Genomic DNA, 16252 nt, shown 5'->3' with positions numbered 1-16252 from the left:
AGCAAAGAAATTAAAAGACGCTCCTGGGAAGGAAAGCTATGGCAAATCTAGACAGCATCCTAAAAAGCAGAGACATCCCCCTGCCAACAAAAGTGCATCTAGTCAAGGCTATGGTCTTCCCAGTTGCAATGTATGGCTGTGAAAGTTGGACCATAATGAAGGCCGAGCGTCAAAGAATTGAGGCTTTTGAACTCTGGTGCTAGAGAAGACTCTTGTGAGTCCCTTGGACTGCAAGGCGAACAAATCGGTCAGTCCTGGAGGAGATCAGCCCTGACTGCTCCTTAGAAGGCCAGATCCTGAACATGAAACTCAAATACATTCGCCCCCTCATGAGAAGGAAGGACTCCCTGGAGAAGAGCCTAATGCTGGGAGCGATTGAGGGCGAAAGAAGGGGACGACAGAGAATGAGGTGGCTGGATGGAGTCACTGAAGCAGTAGGTGCAAACTTAAATGGACTCCGGGGAATGGTAGAGGACAGGAAGGCCTGGAGGATCATTGTCCATGGGGTCATGATGTGTCGGACACGACTTTGCACCTAACAACAACAAGTGCTTTTTGAACACTACCCCTTATTGAATCACAAGTCTTGATAATTTAAAAAATTAATCTTGTTCCCAATTTTTTGGGGGGTAGCTTTAGAGAGGCATGCTTTGTGCTACAGCATTGGAAAAAAATTATTTCTGTTATTGCCTGCATGCTTGTCCGCCTATTCATTGCTCCAGGATTTCAGACATTTAAAAAAAGATGTACCCATCCCTGGGAGATGGGGGCAGAAGTGAAGGCAGGACAAGGCAGGAGCTTTTTGTGCATTTTAGCCTCCATAACTTCCCTCTGCTGGTTGCCTGCTGGTTGTTCTCCAACATAGGTTGGTGAATACACTTTTTGGCATTCACCAACTAGTGCTTTAAAATGGAGGATGTAGCCGGCCGGTTACTGCCCAGAAGCTGCATGTTGGTGACATTATATGGAGGGCCCGGAATATAATGACAACAAAAGGTAAGCATTTCACTATTTTTAATGGGTGCAGAAATCCCCATAGTTGTCACCTCGTCATTGTTATCATCACATTAATCCTGTAAAGCAGGTTAATCTGAGAAAGTGACCAGCCCATGGCCACCAAGTAAGTTTGAGTGCAAGGGATTTTCTCTGCCATCCTCCCCTTTGTAGTGCAGCATTCCAGTTACTCCATTCAGTTGGGTAGCTCTATCACCTTTAACACAAAAATGTATTTTAAATTGTGTTTAATACTTTCATCTAGCTGATTATCTTTCAATATTTAGCTGACCTGGCCTATATTATTCCAGTTGCTCACCACTTTATGTAAATAACCTGTACTACTGTATTATGTTAGTATTAAAATATCACTTTGCTTTTGCGCTCAGTGTAAGATGCTGATTCATTACCTTTAAAAATTCTTTGTAACCAGAGTATCCTTGTAGAACCCCACATACTATCTGCAGTCTTTTTTCACACAAGGGAAGTTGCCAAGAAGTAATCTACAAGTGTACATATAACCACTTTTGCTAGCAGCATTTTGCCAACTTATACCCTATAACACATACAAGTAAGGCCTAATACTGATTAACTTGAATGCAATTTACCTTATTTAATCTGCAAATAGAAAATCTCTATAGTGGTATGGAGTGATTAAATATCATACATATAATGGGAGGTAAAGATCTCTGGAGAGAAATATTGAAGGATAAGGCTGAACATAATTTACATTTTGTAGTAATTGTCTTTTGTTGTATCAGTTCCTGAAAATTGGTTTTAACACCATCCCACATTTGAATGCTGAGGGTATAGTAGACAACTCATTTTATACACATCACCTATCTAACTTTCATAGCTGGGGATAGTCATGAACCAGAAAATTGCAGTTTGTGTTGATTCATTGTTCATGGTCAAACCACAAACTGAACTATGAATCAAACTGGCCAGTTAGTTAACAAATCAAACCACAGTCCCTTTAAATGAGATTTGCAGAAAGCCCAAAGAACTGTGACGGAAAGCAGCCTTCCTGCTGCTCAGCTGTTTTGGGCTTTCTTGTGTGCTCCCTTTAAACTTTACAAGAACTGCAAAGGACAACCCAAAAGAGCAGCTATTTTTGTAGGGAACAGAAAGCAGAGTTTTAAAATCTCTTGGGGGTCCCTTTAAATCCCTGCTTTTTGCTTTCTCCACAAACTGTTTTAAAAGTTTGTAGTAACTTGTGATAGTAGACCTATCATGAACCTTGGTTTACGAATCATGAACAGGGAAAAATTGGGATGAATGTTACTCCATGGTTGAGTTCATGCCCATTCTACACTAATGCTGTGAAATGTCAAAGCAAAATACAAAACTTGCACACCTCTATGAGATGTCACAGTTTTATATTCTGATTTTAACTTTGTTGTAGAAATGTTCCTCAGTGGAACACGCTTCTTCAGGAGGTGGTGGGTTCTCCTTTGGATGTTTTTAAGCAGAGGCTAGAAGAAATGTGTCAGTGTTTGTCTCTTGTGGCCCTTCCTTGCATATCCAGGGAATTGCTGATCGCTACTCTGGAATGGTAGGTGAATTTCTTCCAGGCCAGGCTGGATTCTGGACATTTTTGTTGGGATCATGGGTATGAAATGGGTCACTGTGGGTGGGTCACTGTGGGTGGGCAGGCAGTTGTGAGTTCCTGCATTAGACTAGATGACTCTGGATGTCCTTTCCATCTCTGATTATATGTATGTTATACACTGCCTCAAGCCTGGGTGCAGAGAGGGGTGGTTAATACATTTAATAATAATAATAATAAATGAAAAATGCTAGAACCCATTTTAAGGATTCCAAACACACACTTTGTTGAGGCCACAGTGTAAATATGGAATGTAAAGCTCCTTGAAGTTATCAACAAGTTAACCCTCATTGACTTCTGCCCTTGGGGGGAAAAAAACAAGCTTCCAGTTTATCACAATGCTGGGTGATTTGTAAAAAGTTGGAAGATAGAATTGTGCTGGCAGGTAAATCATACTGAATCTGGTTATGCTATAGAGCAAGGTTGGGCATGAACCACATTTTTGTCAGTTGGTTCAGTTTGTGGTTCATGACTGAACCTTGAACTGATAGGCCAGTTTACAAACTGTATTGGTCAATGAGCCATTTAAAGTTTAAACCCTTTATGGCAATCTCACCCTCTTCCCTCCCTCACACATCCTCCATTTTTTCTTCCTTTCCCTTTTCTGGCTGAGCAGCCCCTTCCTCTGTTTTCTGATTTAAAGGTTTATGGCTGTCCCACCATATTACATTATTCTGCTGTTGGTTCAGCCCAGGGACTTGAAAATGGCATATGAGAGGCCTTTGAAAGCTCAAAAATAAAGTGTTTTATACAACATAGAGGGTACAAAGTCAGGTGGAATCAGGAATAGAATCAGAATACCTTTATTGGCTAGTGAGAGTTTAAATCTTTATGTGCAATGCCCATTAAATAAGTCCTTGAGTTTAACCGACTCATGTTTTAGAAGGCAGGGATTCACTACCAAAACTCCACATTATTTAAACAAACCAGAGATCATTCCAGCTATCGCCCTTTTCAGTGGGGCAGGAAATTACCTCTCTAAATTAGAATCTCTAAGCTTTTTCTAGCCTGACTCTCCTCTGGGAGTCTTCAGCAGTCCTCCCACTCTTCCCTACCACCTTCCCAGTCCTCAGTCACTTTTAAACTGAATTCTCTTCAGCAGCCAGTTCCCAACTCTTCTCCACTGAGGCTTTCCAATGCAATCTGTTTGACCAACCTGTCATTCAAAGGCTCTGGCCCTGTGAGGCATAAACTCTTCACAGCCCATCACATGTTTACAACACTTATGGGATTTTAAAGCACAGTCTGTCCCATTCATGGCAGCTCTTCAGGTAACAAGCATTGCTTCATGAAGCATGAGTCAGCAAAATTTTGTGACTAACTTTAGTTGGTGAGTCAGTTTGTGCCCATCTCTGCTTTAGAGCTCTTTGGTAGAAGAAGAGTTGTTTTTTTTATACCCCACTCCATTCTTCCACATCCTTTTTAAAGTGAGGCCTCCAGAACAGAGCACAGTTGTCCAGGTGAGGGCTGACCAATGCAGTGTACATCAGGAATATGACATAAGATGTCTCTGTTGATACACCCCAAGATTACATTAGCCTTTTTTGCTGCTGCATCACACTGACTGCTAATCTGTAGCTTACAGTCTACCCATGCCTCATCTCTTTCACACTCAGTTCTACTAAGATGTACATCCCCATCCAGGATGGATGGATGCCAGTCTTGTTACCCAGATGTAGGCCACATATATGGTGGTTTCACATCTTGTCTGTATCTTTTGGTATGTTCAGTACTTCTCCCAATTTGGTATCATCTGCAAATTTAATGAGTATTTCCTCCACCCCCTTATCCAGATCATTAATTTAAAATATTGGAAAGTACTGAGCTCTGTAGCACCCCACTGAATGTCTCTCTCAAGTCAGACAAAATGCTATGGACAATTATCCTTTGGGTGTGGTTCTCCAACCAGCTCCTTATCCACTTTATCCTAGAATCTAGTCTGCAATTTACCCATCAGAACATAATGGGGAACAGTGTCAAAAGTTTTACTGAAATCCCAGTAAACTATGTTGATGAAGTTCCCACAATCCAGTAAGCTCGAAATAAAGTTGATCTGGCAGAACCTGTTGGCGACAAATCTGTGCTGACTTCCTTGGCTCACCAAGTTGTCCTTTGTATTGTCACAGATTGGCCCCTTTACTATCTGGTCCAATGTTGTCCCTATGCTAGAGGTCAGACTGGCTAGCCTATAGTTTCCTCCCTTTTTAGAAGACTAGGATAACATTTGCCCTTCTCCAGTCTTTAGACACCTCTCCTGTTCTTAAAAGGTCTTGAAGATGATGGACAAAGACTTTGCAAGCTTTCTAGAAAATTCTTTGAGCACTTATGGATGTACACCATTAGTTCCAGGGGACTCATGCAATACAGCCAGATGCCTCTTAACAAACTCTGTCAGCCAGCAGCCTTGATGCCAGGCATTGCCTGCTACTATAAATAAGCCTGTTTTCTTATTCAGGGGGAAAATGGCAAAATTGGTATTGAGCTGCTTTCTTTTTGTCATTGTGTCTCCATTTTATTATTATTATTATTATTATTATTATTAAATAAAAATTAAATAATAATAATAATAATAATAATAATAATAATAATTTTCACCCAACAGTGGGCCTATCACCTCTTTTGCCTTATATTTGCTGTTCACGTATTTGGACTGTGAGCTTTGGTTTCCCTGGTGGTTGACCTACAGTTCCTAGCAAACCTCAGATGCTTGCAAGAGTTCTTGTTTGAGAAGAGCCCACCCATCAGTGGCTCCTTTCCCTTCCAGTATTCCTGCTCATGGAATGACTTTATTCACATCCTCCATTTATAAATTCTTGCCTGTTGGTTAATATGAAGTTGAGCATGGCCAAACTTCTCATAGCTTCCACTGCCATTTGACAAAGGAAGTTGTTGGCCAGGTAGAGCAGGAGGTTGTGTGACTTTACTCATAGTAGAGTTTATCTCTTAGTACACGTCGGGGAAGTTGAAGTCACTCCAAACGACAAGGTCCTGTTACTTGGATAGACTGTGAAGCTCCTCAAGGAGGGCACTGCCTCATCTTGGTCAGGTGGTCTGTAGCAGACTCCATCCACAATACTATTTGGCCTTCCTTCCTTTATCCTCACCCAGATACTTTCTAGTGTTCTGTCACCCACCTTCTCTAGTATTTCTTGACAAGCAAATCCTCTCTGTACATACATCACCACTCCACCTCCTCTTTGAACCTTCTGGTTTTTATTGAACAACTTATATCCATCCACTACTACATTCCAGTCATGGGACTAATTCCACCAAGTCTCTGTAATGCCTATTAAATTGTATCTCTCTGTCTGCATTAGAAGCTCAAGCTCTTACTTCTTATTGCCCAAGCTTTGGCTGGCTTTCCCAGGTAGACCTCTGCAGTTTGCTCTCGTACATTGAAATCAGGGATGTGTATTGAACTGGTTCCAGTCATTCCTCACAAATTAGACTTAAAGGGTTGCTATTGAAAACCAGTTCTCATTAATGTGGGATCTATCTTGTGGGGTTCTACAGGGTGCAATTCTGTCTCCTATTTTTTTCAATCTTTATGTAAGCCCTTAGGACAAATCATTTATAGTTTGAGAAGTAGTTGTCATCAATATGACACCCAGCTCAATATATATCCTTACCCAAATCTCCCAGTGATGTAGCTGAGGTCCTGAGCTGGCTGCTGGTCAATTGGCTAAAAATGAACAAATTGAAACCAAACTCAAATGACAAAGGTAATGCTGGTTGAAGAACATTGTGCTTCCCACTTTCAGCTACCCTTTCTGACTCAGAGGCCTAGGTGTTATACTGAATTCAGGTTATTACTGAAGAAGCAAGTTAATGCAGCTGTAAAGAATACTTTCAAACAACTCAGTCTAGCTCGAAAGATGGCCCCCTTACTATGATATTGCTCATCTGTCCACCTAGATCCATGCCACAGCAGCATCAAAACTAGGCTACCGTAATGCAGCGTACACTGGTCTCCCATCAAAATCAATTCAAAAATTCCATCTGGTGCAGAACGCCATGCTATATTGGTAGCATTCATATTACTCCCATTCTGCAGATACTCTGTTAGATGCCTAGTTGTTACCAGGCTCATTTTAAACTATTGGTTGTCACATACAAAACTTTTAAAGGACCTGACTTCTCTTATCCCCAGCCCGCATGCTTTATCACCACAGCTTCACTCATCTTAGCAGGGGTTCTGCAGTTGTCAACCTGAAAATGGGCAAAATCAACTACTCCCTATACATGTGCTTTATCCATTGCACCCCCACCCCATTCACTTTATGGAATGGCCTTCCCAAGGAGGTCAGGAAGACCTGTACTGTCCTGGCTCTCTGCAAACTATGCAAATTATTCAAAAGGGTTTTTCTCCACAAGTAATGGAGTTGTACTGTAAAAAACAGTTCACAAAGTTACTTGGGTATATAACTAGGGACTGTGGTCTACATTACAGTGTATAGATTACTGTAAGTAGGATCCTACTATGTAATTTTTGCACTACTTAATGTGTCATGTTAGACTGGTTGGTACTAGACTTCTGCTACATTGCTACTCCTATTGCACTGTTTATCAAATATTGATCATACTGACTCTGTAATCTGCCTTGAGTCTCTGTGAGGAAGAAGGGCTATTTAATTAATGTAAATAAAATAAACAAGCTCCTGCTATGATTATACAGTTGGCTGTGTACAAGGCTTGATGATTACCTGACAAGTGAGTCAGAAGTGGGTTAAGGGAATTTGGAGTGGTATCTGTTGATAGGGAAGTTAGATGGCATGGGAGGAAGGCACCTAACCTCTAGTTTTAAGATGTTGACCTAAAATATTCAAAGTTTGTATTTTCATTCATCAGCTGTTTACACTGTGTTCTTTGAATAAATTCTGATTGCAGAAGGCTAAGGTTCCTGGAGAAGACACATTTCTCTATAAGACCAAAAGAGGGAAGAGGATACCTTTAACCAGCTGAAAAACAAATGATTTCTCCAAGAACAGTAATTCAGGATGAAAACAACATCAATGCATGTTGAAGAGGATTATATTTAAAGCTACAAGATCAAAGATATTTCTGCACAGCTTTTATAAATAAACTTGCAGTAAAACCTGCTGTGTATGAAATACAACGGGTTCTAGGAAGTGGTTGATGTGAAGTGTTGCCCAGAGCCCATCAGCCAGGTGGGACACAACCATGCCACTCCACTCCTGCCTTGGGCCGCAGTCCACCCTTGCTCACTGCCTTCACTGCTCAACTCCAGAGCGTAAAGATCAGCTCTGAGGGTGAAAATGGCTCGGGGGGGGGGGGCTTGGAGATATTGTATACTTCTGAGTCCCCACCTCCAAATCTCAAGGAATACTTCCAACTTTAGGGTTGCAGGTTATTCTGATGCTTTTCCACTGAGGCTGTCAGCCGGGAATTTAATCAGCAAAGAGCTCTGGACCTTTTACACACAGAGAGCCCCCCTCTATCATCTTTCCCAGAGCCTTTAGCAGACATAGCCTAGTTCCATATGTCAGCCATCCCTCACCCAAACATTTCACAGAGCTGTTGGAGCTGAGAACTAAACACTGTTTTAAAATGCTGCCACCATTTATTCACACATGGGTATCTGTATGCTGTTGAGGCTTTACAAGTGTGTGAATGTGTATATGCTTCTTTCTTTCCCTGAGGCAAAAGCATCCAGTCAGAAGGTGTCAATTTTTATTGATGATTTAATACAACAGGGGAGAGACACATTAATATATATTCACAGCATCTCAGTCCTTATATGTTTGACCTCCAGTTCATGCTTCCAGGACCTAGTCTGCACACAATAGATAATGCACTTTCTATGTACTTTCGAAGTAAATTTTCCTGTTCTGCACAGGAAAATCCAGCTGCCAAACCACAATGAAAATGCATTATCCTATGTGTGCAGAATGGGCCCTGGACTCTGTTGCAAGGCAACTCCTCCTCAGTCACTGACAGGCTACTCTTCTGGTTCTCCCTACCTCAGAACAGTCAGCTCTTACTCAGCTGCCCTCCAGGGCACACTGATTAACTCTAGCTTTTCCTGCTCTCGACATTGTTAGTTCCTATTGGCTGCTCTTTGGAGAGGCAGAACTGGAACCGTCGATCATGTTGTTTTTATAATAGATATTGGAAAGTCTCTATAGCCTATCCAAACTTATTGTCCAAAGGCTAATGTATGCTCCTTTTCTGTCGCCATATCACAAAGAGTCAAAGACTGTCAATAGCCAGTCATTGACCTGTACAACATGAATTTCATAAAACAACTCTCTGAGGCAAGTGTGGTGATACAGACAGAGATGGTCAAGGGAGCGGGGGCTGTGTAGAAATTGAAATATAAAATAAAAAACAAAGTAGATCTGGGTTCAGTTCCTCTACTTAGCCCGGAAGCTCACAGGGTGACCTTGAGCTATCTCTCAGCCTACTTCATAGGGTTGTGAAGATAAAGCAATGAGGTCACTGGAATGGAGCTAATCTGTCCCTGAAGTTCTTGAAGGAAGGTTGGGATAAAAACCACAATAAAATAAGAGCTGGCATTCATTCATGATACTATTGCATGGATAGAGACCCAAAAAAGCACTGAGGCCCTGCCGTATCATGTGTGCGTAACATTGCATTGAAGTCATAATACAGATTAAGATAGAAATATTACATAATGGGATTCAAAGTTTATTCCACTAAGCTTGGCTGATTCTAGGTATTTTGTTTTCCTACACAGGGTGCACCTATTGCTTGGCTTGGACCTGGCTGCCAGCAGTTTGGGTTCTGGCCCATTAACATCCAATGCCTTCAATAATTGGGGCAAACCAGCCCCTGCAGTGATTTGGCCATGTCTTCATTGTCTTGAGCACAGAACTAACTCTTAAGGCAACTATCTTGTCTCAATCCTGTGCCCATCCCTATTCCTATATATATATTCCTATATATATGTATTGGTGGTACAAGAAAAAGAGTTAGTTTCCATATCTGCATATGTGTTTTTAACACAGAATACTATTATTTGTTTAACATTTTTGTGAAGTGAGGATTATATTTGCCTCCCAATACATACACTAGGACAAATCTGGAATTGGTGCAATCATTCACATCTTAATAAGTTCACATCTTAATATGGCTTAATAAGAATGGACATAAGGAGGATCCAGACCCAATGTACGCCTGGTCCATAAAGCACACAAGCAAATTCCAAAGGCTCTTCTGTTTATCCCTCAGCAGCTGGTATTCAGGGGTACACTGCTTCTGAACATGAAGGCTCTACTTAGTCATCTCAGCTAATAAATTTTGATAGGTGTAGGCACAAATGTGCCTCAAACTCAACATTTCGAGTTCTGTGCAAATAACCTGCAGGAATACTCTACCACTTTCTGATAAAGCCACATTGGGTTTATAGTGCAAATGCAGTAGAGTAGTCTATGATGAAATATGCCTTTAATATTGCTTCTCTTATGTTAGTGAATCTATGTCAAACACACTGTAGGGGAGGTGGCATTTTATTATAATCTGGAAAGAGGAGTGTCATTCCTAAAAATGGAAATGAAATAATTCTACACCACAGATTCCAGATAGCATGTTAGAAGCCGGCAAGATAGTCAAATAATTTCTTCTAGCTTCCTTCCTTCATCCTTTTTTCTTGAAATTAGCAAATGACTCTGGATTTGTTTTTTAAGATACCCAGCAGATAAGTAATTATTTTAACTGCAGAAATGAATGGAAAGAAATCCTTTTGACTCCAGATCCTATTCCATGCCAGATTTTGTAAAATATGCCTACTTACATGTTCAGCCTTCCTCTGATTTTCTGTAATCTAAACTGTTACGGAGTGCTGTACACCCTTTCCTATACATTATCAAATAACAGTGTCCCGGTCTGAGGAAGGTAGCCTTGGTGACCTATGACTGGCTATGAATGACAAATCAAAAGTCAGCGTTTCAGAAATCAGCTGGTTTTTTTCCTGCTGAGCTGCAGCAGGGGGAGGAAGGAGAGAATGAAAGAATCTGAAAATAAAGGTAAGGAACTGATTCCTGGAAACATGTACAGTGTTTACAAGGATATGTTGTCTAATAAATATCTGGGGCACTGTTTGCAGTCTGTTTTGCTGAGTAACCATTTTAAAATTGCATCCTAGCATTGAGCATCTTGAAGGCAAAGAAGGCTTGTTTAAAAATAAATGCAGTTATATAATATGCTGAGGGATAGACCGTGCACTGAAATCTCTTCTTGGTATCAAAATGTTTTGTGTTTGCTATTCAGTGCACAAATTAGGATGTTGAATTAACAAGTTCTTAACTGTGAATTAAATATACATTGCTGTATGACTGGTAAAACAGTCCTTTGCTGTGTGCCTGTTAGCACAGCAAGACTTGCTTCAAATGTGAAAATACATATTTAATGTTGTGTTATCTGGTGATATTAATGTCAGCAAGGAATAATGAAATGGCTCCAAGTTAAAATGTTTGTGTGATCAGTAGTAATGAAAATCCTTCCTTTTGAAAGGGGGAGAAACATATCAAACCATCTGATCATTCAGGAAATATGCATCAAGCTGACCTTCATTACTGTATCAAGATGATCAAATACCTTTTTGCCTTTGGCGGGAAAGCCCACTTCTAAATCCCAAGGACATGTCATTTCATATTTATGTTAAACTGTTAGTGATTAAACATCTAAAATATCAAAGTCAATACTGTCCAAGAGAGTGAGGGGACATCACTTAAACTGTGTGCTTGTCCCAATGTTGCTGATGTGATGAGGAGCTGTTATCTCCTAAGTTGTCTCCATTATAGATAGAATATTTTAAATTAAATATCCCCCCCCCCAAGAAAAAAAGCTTTTGATTTGTACAAATTTTGTAGACCTGACAGGGGATGGGTTGACCAGGGAACGTTGATCCTGAACTTGGGTTGAGGAAGGCCTCCATCTTCAGATGCATTTTGGAGGGAGAGAGCTGTATGTGTCTCCTCAAGTACAGCTTCATTTCTGAGGAAAACCCTTTTCTATCTGTTTGTGTAATACAGATGCTACCAATAGGAGCTTGGAGACAATGCAGGGATACGCTATATTTAGATAGCTGTGACAGCATCTGTTTCTTTCTGATCCAAGAAATGTTAACAGTTGATACGTGTGGCAGTTTCCTATCTCTTTAACCTTTAAGGAGGAATCATGTTTTGCCCTTGAAATTCTTTAAAAAAGCAACTGCATGCCTGTGGTAGTATAAGCACTCTCATTTAATTGCAGGCTGAACTAATCTGTAGCACGTACAGCTTTACCATGCTGCAGATTAATCCTCAAGAGTAGAGTAAAGGCCTAGGCCTGAAGCCTACCCCTTGTTTTTCTGAGCTGAGTTATTGTGGAGTTGGGCTTTTAAAAATAAATGCATATCTTTCAACAAAATCTATTCTTGGACTCTGATCTAGTACTCCTTTAAAATTAAATAGCTAAATTTTATAGGGGAGTGAATTGAGTGAACTGCTGTAGAGATGATTTGGGGTTAGGGTACTATCTCTGGGTTGAGAAAAACCTGGGCTCTTTGGGGGTGGAGCCTGCAAAAGGCAGGGTTTTGGGAGGGGAGGGACTTCACTGGGCTATAATGCCATACAGTCCATCTTCTGCAGGGTAACTCATTTCCGTTAACTGGAGATGAACTGTAATTCCAGGGAATCTTCAGGTCCCACCTGGAGGCTATCATCCTTATTTGTGGTTAATGACAAACCAGCCATATGCAAATAATTTCAACAAGCTAGCCAGTTCCATAGTGGCTGCCTACAGCATATATTTGTTTTTTGTTTTTTAAATACTCATAATTTAAGCCTGTGTAGCTGGCATAACAGAACAGTAATCTGGCCAATGAATAGATGAATATTCTGGGACCCAGCCTGCACATTCAGCAGAATCAAATTGTAAAGTCTCTCTTGGACTGTACCACCTCAGGTTGTGGCCAGGAATAGCGTGTTTGAATGATGCTCCACAAAACCAGCTATCCTTGCCCATTCCAGGTAGAATGCTAGATTCTGAGCCCTTTAACCATGGTACATTAATTTTTATATTCCATGACTTTTAACAGCTAGAGGAGTACTCATGCAATTTCTTGCCTGTAGTTTCAAGTGATAACCTGGGAATTATTTACAATCACTTCTGCTGAATACATATTCTGGCCTTAATACTCTGTTTGGAGTATTAAGCAGTTGTTCCCAAGTCATACTAGATCACCCTGCTCCATTGCATATCATTCACTCACCTGTAGTGTTACCAACCCCATCTTGAGTATTTTCGCCAGAATATTTTACTTTGGCATTAACTATTTGAATGGAAAAATGCTATCTTTATGTTTTAAAGATAAGGTCTTTAAAACAATTTAATTGTATCTCCCTAATGGCATCTGCAGGGAAATGTGCTCTGTATTAACAGACTGCCCACTGCAGACAGGAGCAAAAAGCCCATGCTTATTGTGTCTTCTTTGTATACAACACACTCCATTCATTTTCATTGGCTTTAAAAAGAGAAATATAGAAAATCACCAGGTGGAATGGCTCTGAATGGGAGACCCTTGTCCTTACCTCTTTTTCCTTTTCCTTTTCCTTTTTCTTTTTCTATATATATATATATATATTTCAACAAATAAAAATAAAGATAGAACAGTTTAAAATAGATTAAGTTAATAAAGATACAAAGGTTTGTACTCTATGTTTATCTTTTCTATTAATCTCCACCATAAAAATATCCCCTTTTAAATTATCTTCTTAGGTAATTCAGGTTAAGGGTCCCATTGTTTTTAGAATACCTCTTCTGTTTTTCCCTTGACTACCAATGTCAATTTAGCCAACTTGGCAAGGTCTATCACTTTACTTAACCAGTCCTCTATTGAAGGTAGTTCTTGTGTTTTCCATTTTCTGGCCCTCATATCCTTTATCAATCTGTTACAAAGAAACTTAAGAAGAATCTTTCATTTTCTTTTTGCCTCAGTGTAAAAGTGTGTAAAACAGGGCTCCATTCAACATGATTTCCCTTCCGCAACAAGATGAGTACAAAACATGACAGAGGCCAAAAGGAGAAATGGTAGATAGTGATCAGAATAAGCTTGGTAACATCTGTGAGTACCTTCTAAACTGGAAACTGGAGAGTCACATAGACATACCCATCCATGTGCATAAAATATTTCTTGTAGGATGGTTCATGCTTCACCCAGTAAATCTCCCTGGTTTACAAAATCATTTGAGGACTGGGCAGAAGCTTTTTTAAAAAAAGTTAGTTGCTACCATTGGTGCATAAACAGTATTCCTGTTTGAGAGTCCATTTAAAGCATTCTCACACTAAATCTCCACGTAACTTCCTGAAGTCATTTCAAAGTTTAAATGAACCAAGTGGGAATTTTGTGGGAGCAGCCGCTAAGAACCACTCTCTAAGAAGAGATTCAGGTTTGTTTGCGGGGAGAGATGATTGTACCAGGCTCCTCTGGATTGCAGATACAATATAAATGAGCACCACCCAGAATCAGGCTCCCCCCCCCCCCTCGAGTCTGCTGGAGTTCTTTTTCATACCAATACTTATTTCCAACATGGTCCCCCCTTTTAACACACCCCATCCAATTTTTGCTTTCTATTTGACTCCTTAAAATCAGAGAAAAGCAGTTTGGCTTCTACGTGGATTTCCTCATGCTTTAGTGTTCTGTCTTTTCACCAGTTATAGTCAGCTAGCATTTGTTTTAGCCTATATGTTGCATAAAGCTGCCAGCCTCTGGGTGAGGCCTGGAGATCTCCCATGAAATCACATGAAACTACCATATATTGAATCAGACCCTTGATCTATCCAAGTCAGTATTGTCTACTCAGACTGGCAGCGGCTCTCTAGGGTCTAAGCAAAGGTCTTCCACATAGCTTGGCACATCTTTTAACTGGAGATGCCAGGGTTTGAACCTGTGACCTTTTGCATTCCAAGCAGATGCTTTGTCACTAAGCCACAGTCCCTTCCTAAACTAAGTCTACCAAGACATTAACTGTGTTACTATGCATGGCATAGTACAGTGTGTACTGCCATTGTGAACTGTTTGTTATAGGAACATGTAGCCATAATCAATTGTAGGTGCTGAAAATGTTTTCTTCCTTGCATAGAAGGAGGAAGCAATAATGATGTTTCTCCCAACAAGGTTTGCTGATACAAATAGAGCAATCACTGATGAAGGATAACAACTTTACCGGGTGTATTAAAAGAGAATTTTAGCTAGCACAACTTTTCTTATACCTGCTGTACCTGCTGAAGTTTCTGCTTCTGTGACATCTATTAAAGATACAGGAGCTCTGCATCTGGTAACCCAGCAACATGTTCTATCTGCCATTCTTTCCCCCCTGCAGTTGGGAAGAAAAGATGTAAAGGCAGATTTGGGGTTAGGGTCAGATTTCCAGCTTGTTATTAAAATTATTCACACCTGCAGGCTGAATACACTCAGTTAACAATCTGTTGTTCTAAAATGTGCATGCTAGGACAGATTTCTTAGTCCTCCAAGGACATTTCAAGTGGTTAGTATTACAAAAGCTGACCATAGATAAATAAACAGATAGATGATAAAGGTAAAGGTATCCCCTGTGCAAGCACCAAGTCATGTCTGACCTTTGGGGTGACACCCTCCAGTGTTTTCATGGCAGACTCAATACAGGGTGGTTTGCCAGTGCCTTCCCCAGTCATTACCGTTTACCCCCCAGCAAGCTGGGTCCTCATTTTACCGACTTCAGAAGGATGGAAGGCTGAGTCAACCTTGAGCCGACTGCTGGGATCGAACTCCCAGCCTCATGGGCAGAGTTTTCAGACTGCATGTCTGCTGCCTTATCACTCTGCGCCACAAGAGGCTAGATGATACATAGATATAAAATACTCTTGTGCCTTTAAGCAGTTGAGTAGAAGAAAGCTCATCACACATTTAAAAGTCTCACCTGCTGAAGGTCTTTCTTCTAGACAACTGTTAAAGCTATAGGATTCCTGCTGCCCTATAGCATCTGGACATCCAAATGCTAAAGGTTCTTTGAGCTGCAACAACTCTTTCTTGAAGAGAGTGTCAGAGGTCCCCCAGCTAGATCCTAGCTGCCAAAAACTCACCAGGAAGCCTTAGGTGGTGCATTCTTTCTTACAGTCTCACTTCTCCCTCTGCAATATGGGGATAATAAGGCTGGTCTGCTTTTACTGGGTTGTTGTAAGCAGTCCATCAAACAAAACTATGAGAAGCAATTTGATTACTGAAAGTGCAGAATCATGTTAAATATTGCCATTAATGGTTTGAGCCAGTTGCTATATGATCTGCATAGAGTCTCTAGTCCATAAACTGCTTGATCTTAGTTTATTTCTGGGATAAGTAGTTTTAGGATGGTGCGCACACTGGTGTATTTCTTGCCAAGGTTGTTGCTCAGAGGGCTCTGGAAATGTGTACTTCAATTATGACTCTCCTTGACTTAGAGAAACTCAAATCCATAAAATACCTTAAAAATTTTATGCATTTTGGCCAGTAATCTCATTTTACAAATCACTGAATGCCTTATGAACTGATGGAGCATGGTGGCAAAGAAGATCTAAACCTTGTTCCTATTGTGAGATCACTGGGTGGCATTAGGCAAATCAATATCTTGGCTTTATGGATTTTTTTAAAGTGATAATATGTTTGGCACATTT

At 40.5% G+C, this 16252-nt stretch overlaps 1 protein-coding gene across 2 annotated transcripts in view; it reads left to right on the top strand.

The window, feature by feature from the left end:
* The first annotated feature begins 10138 nt into the window (after positions 1 to 10138).
* The window catches only part of DNAJC6 (DnaJ heat shock protein family (Hsp40) member C6), a 74983-nt gene continuing 68869 nt past the window's right edge, over positions 10139 to 16252 (top strand). Inside the window, exon 1 of one of the 2 annotated variants that reach the window (XM_077333446.1) lies at positions 10139 to 10608. In XM_077333446.1, coding sequence (XP_077189561.1) covers positions 10587 to 10608 — 22 coding nt within the window. In that variant the 5' untranslated portion in view covers positions 10139 to 10586. The remainder of the gene's footprint in view (positions 10609 to 16252) is intronic. The other variant, XM_077333447.1, reaches the window with a different exon arrangement.

The sequence above is a fragment of the Paroedura picta genome, chromosome 4 (genome assembly GCF_049243985.1).
Source record: "Paroedura picta isolate Pp20150507F chromosome 4, Ppicta_v3.0, whole genome shotgun sequence".
NCBI lineage: Eukaryota > Metazoa > Chordata > Lepidosauria > Squamata > Gekkonidae > Paroedura > Paroedura picta.
The sequence above is the reverse complement of the archived record's forward strand: the minus strand, read 5'-3'. Positions and strand labels throughout refer to the sequence as shown.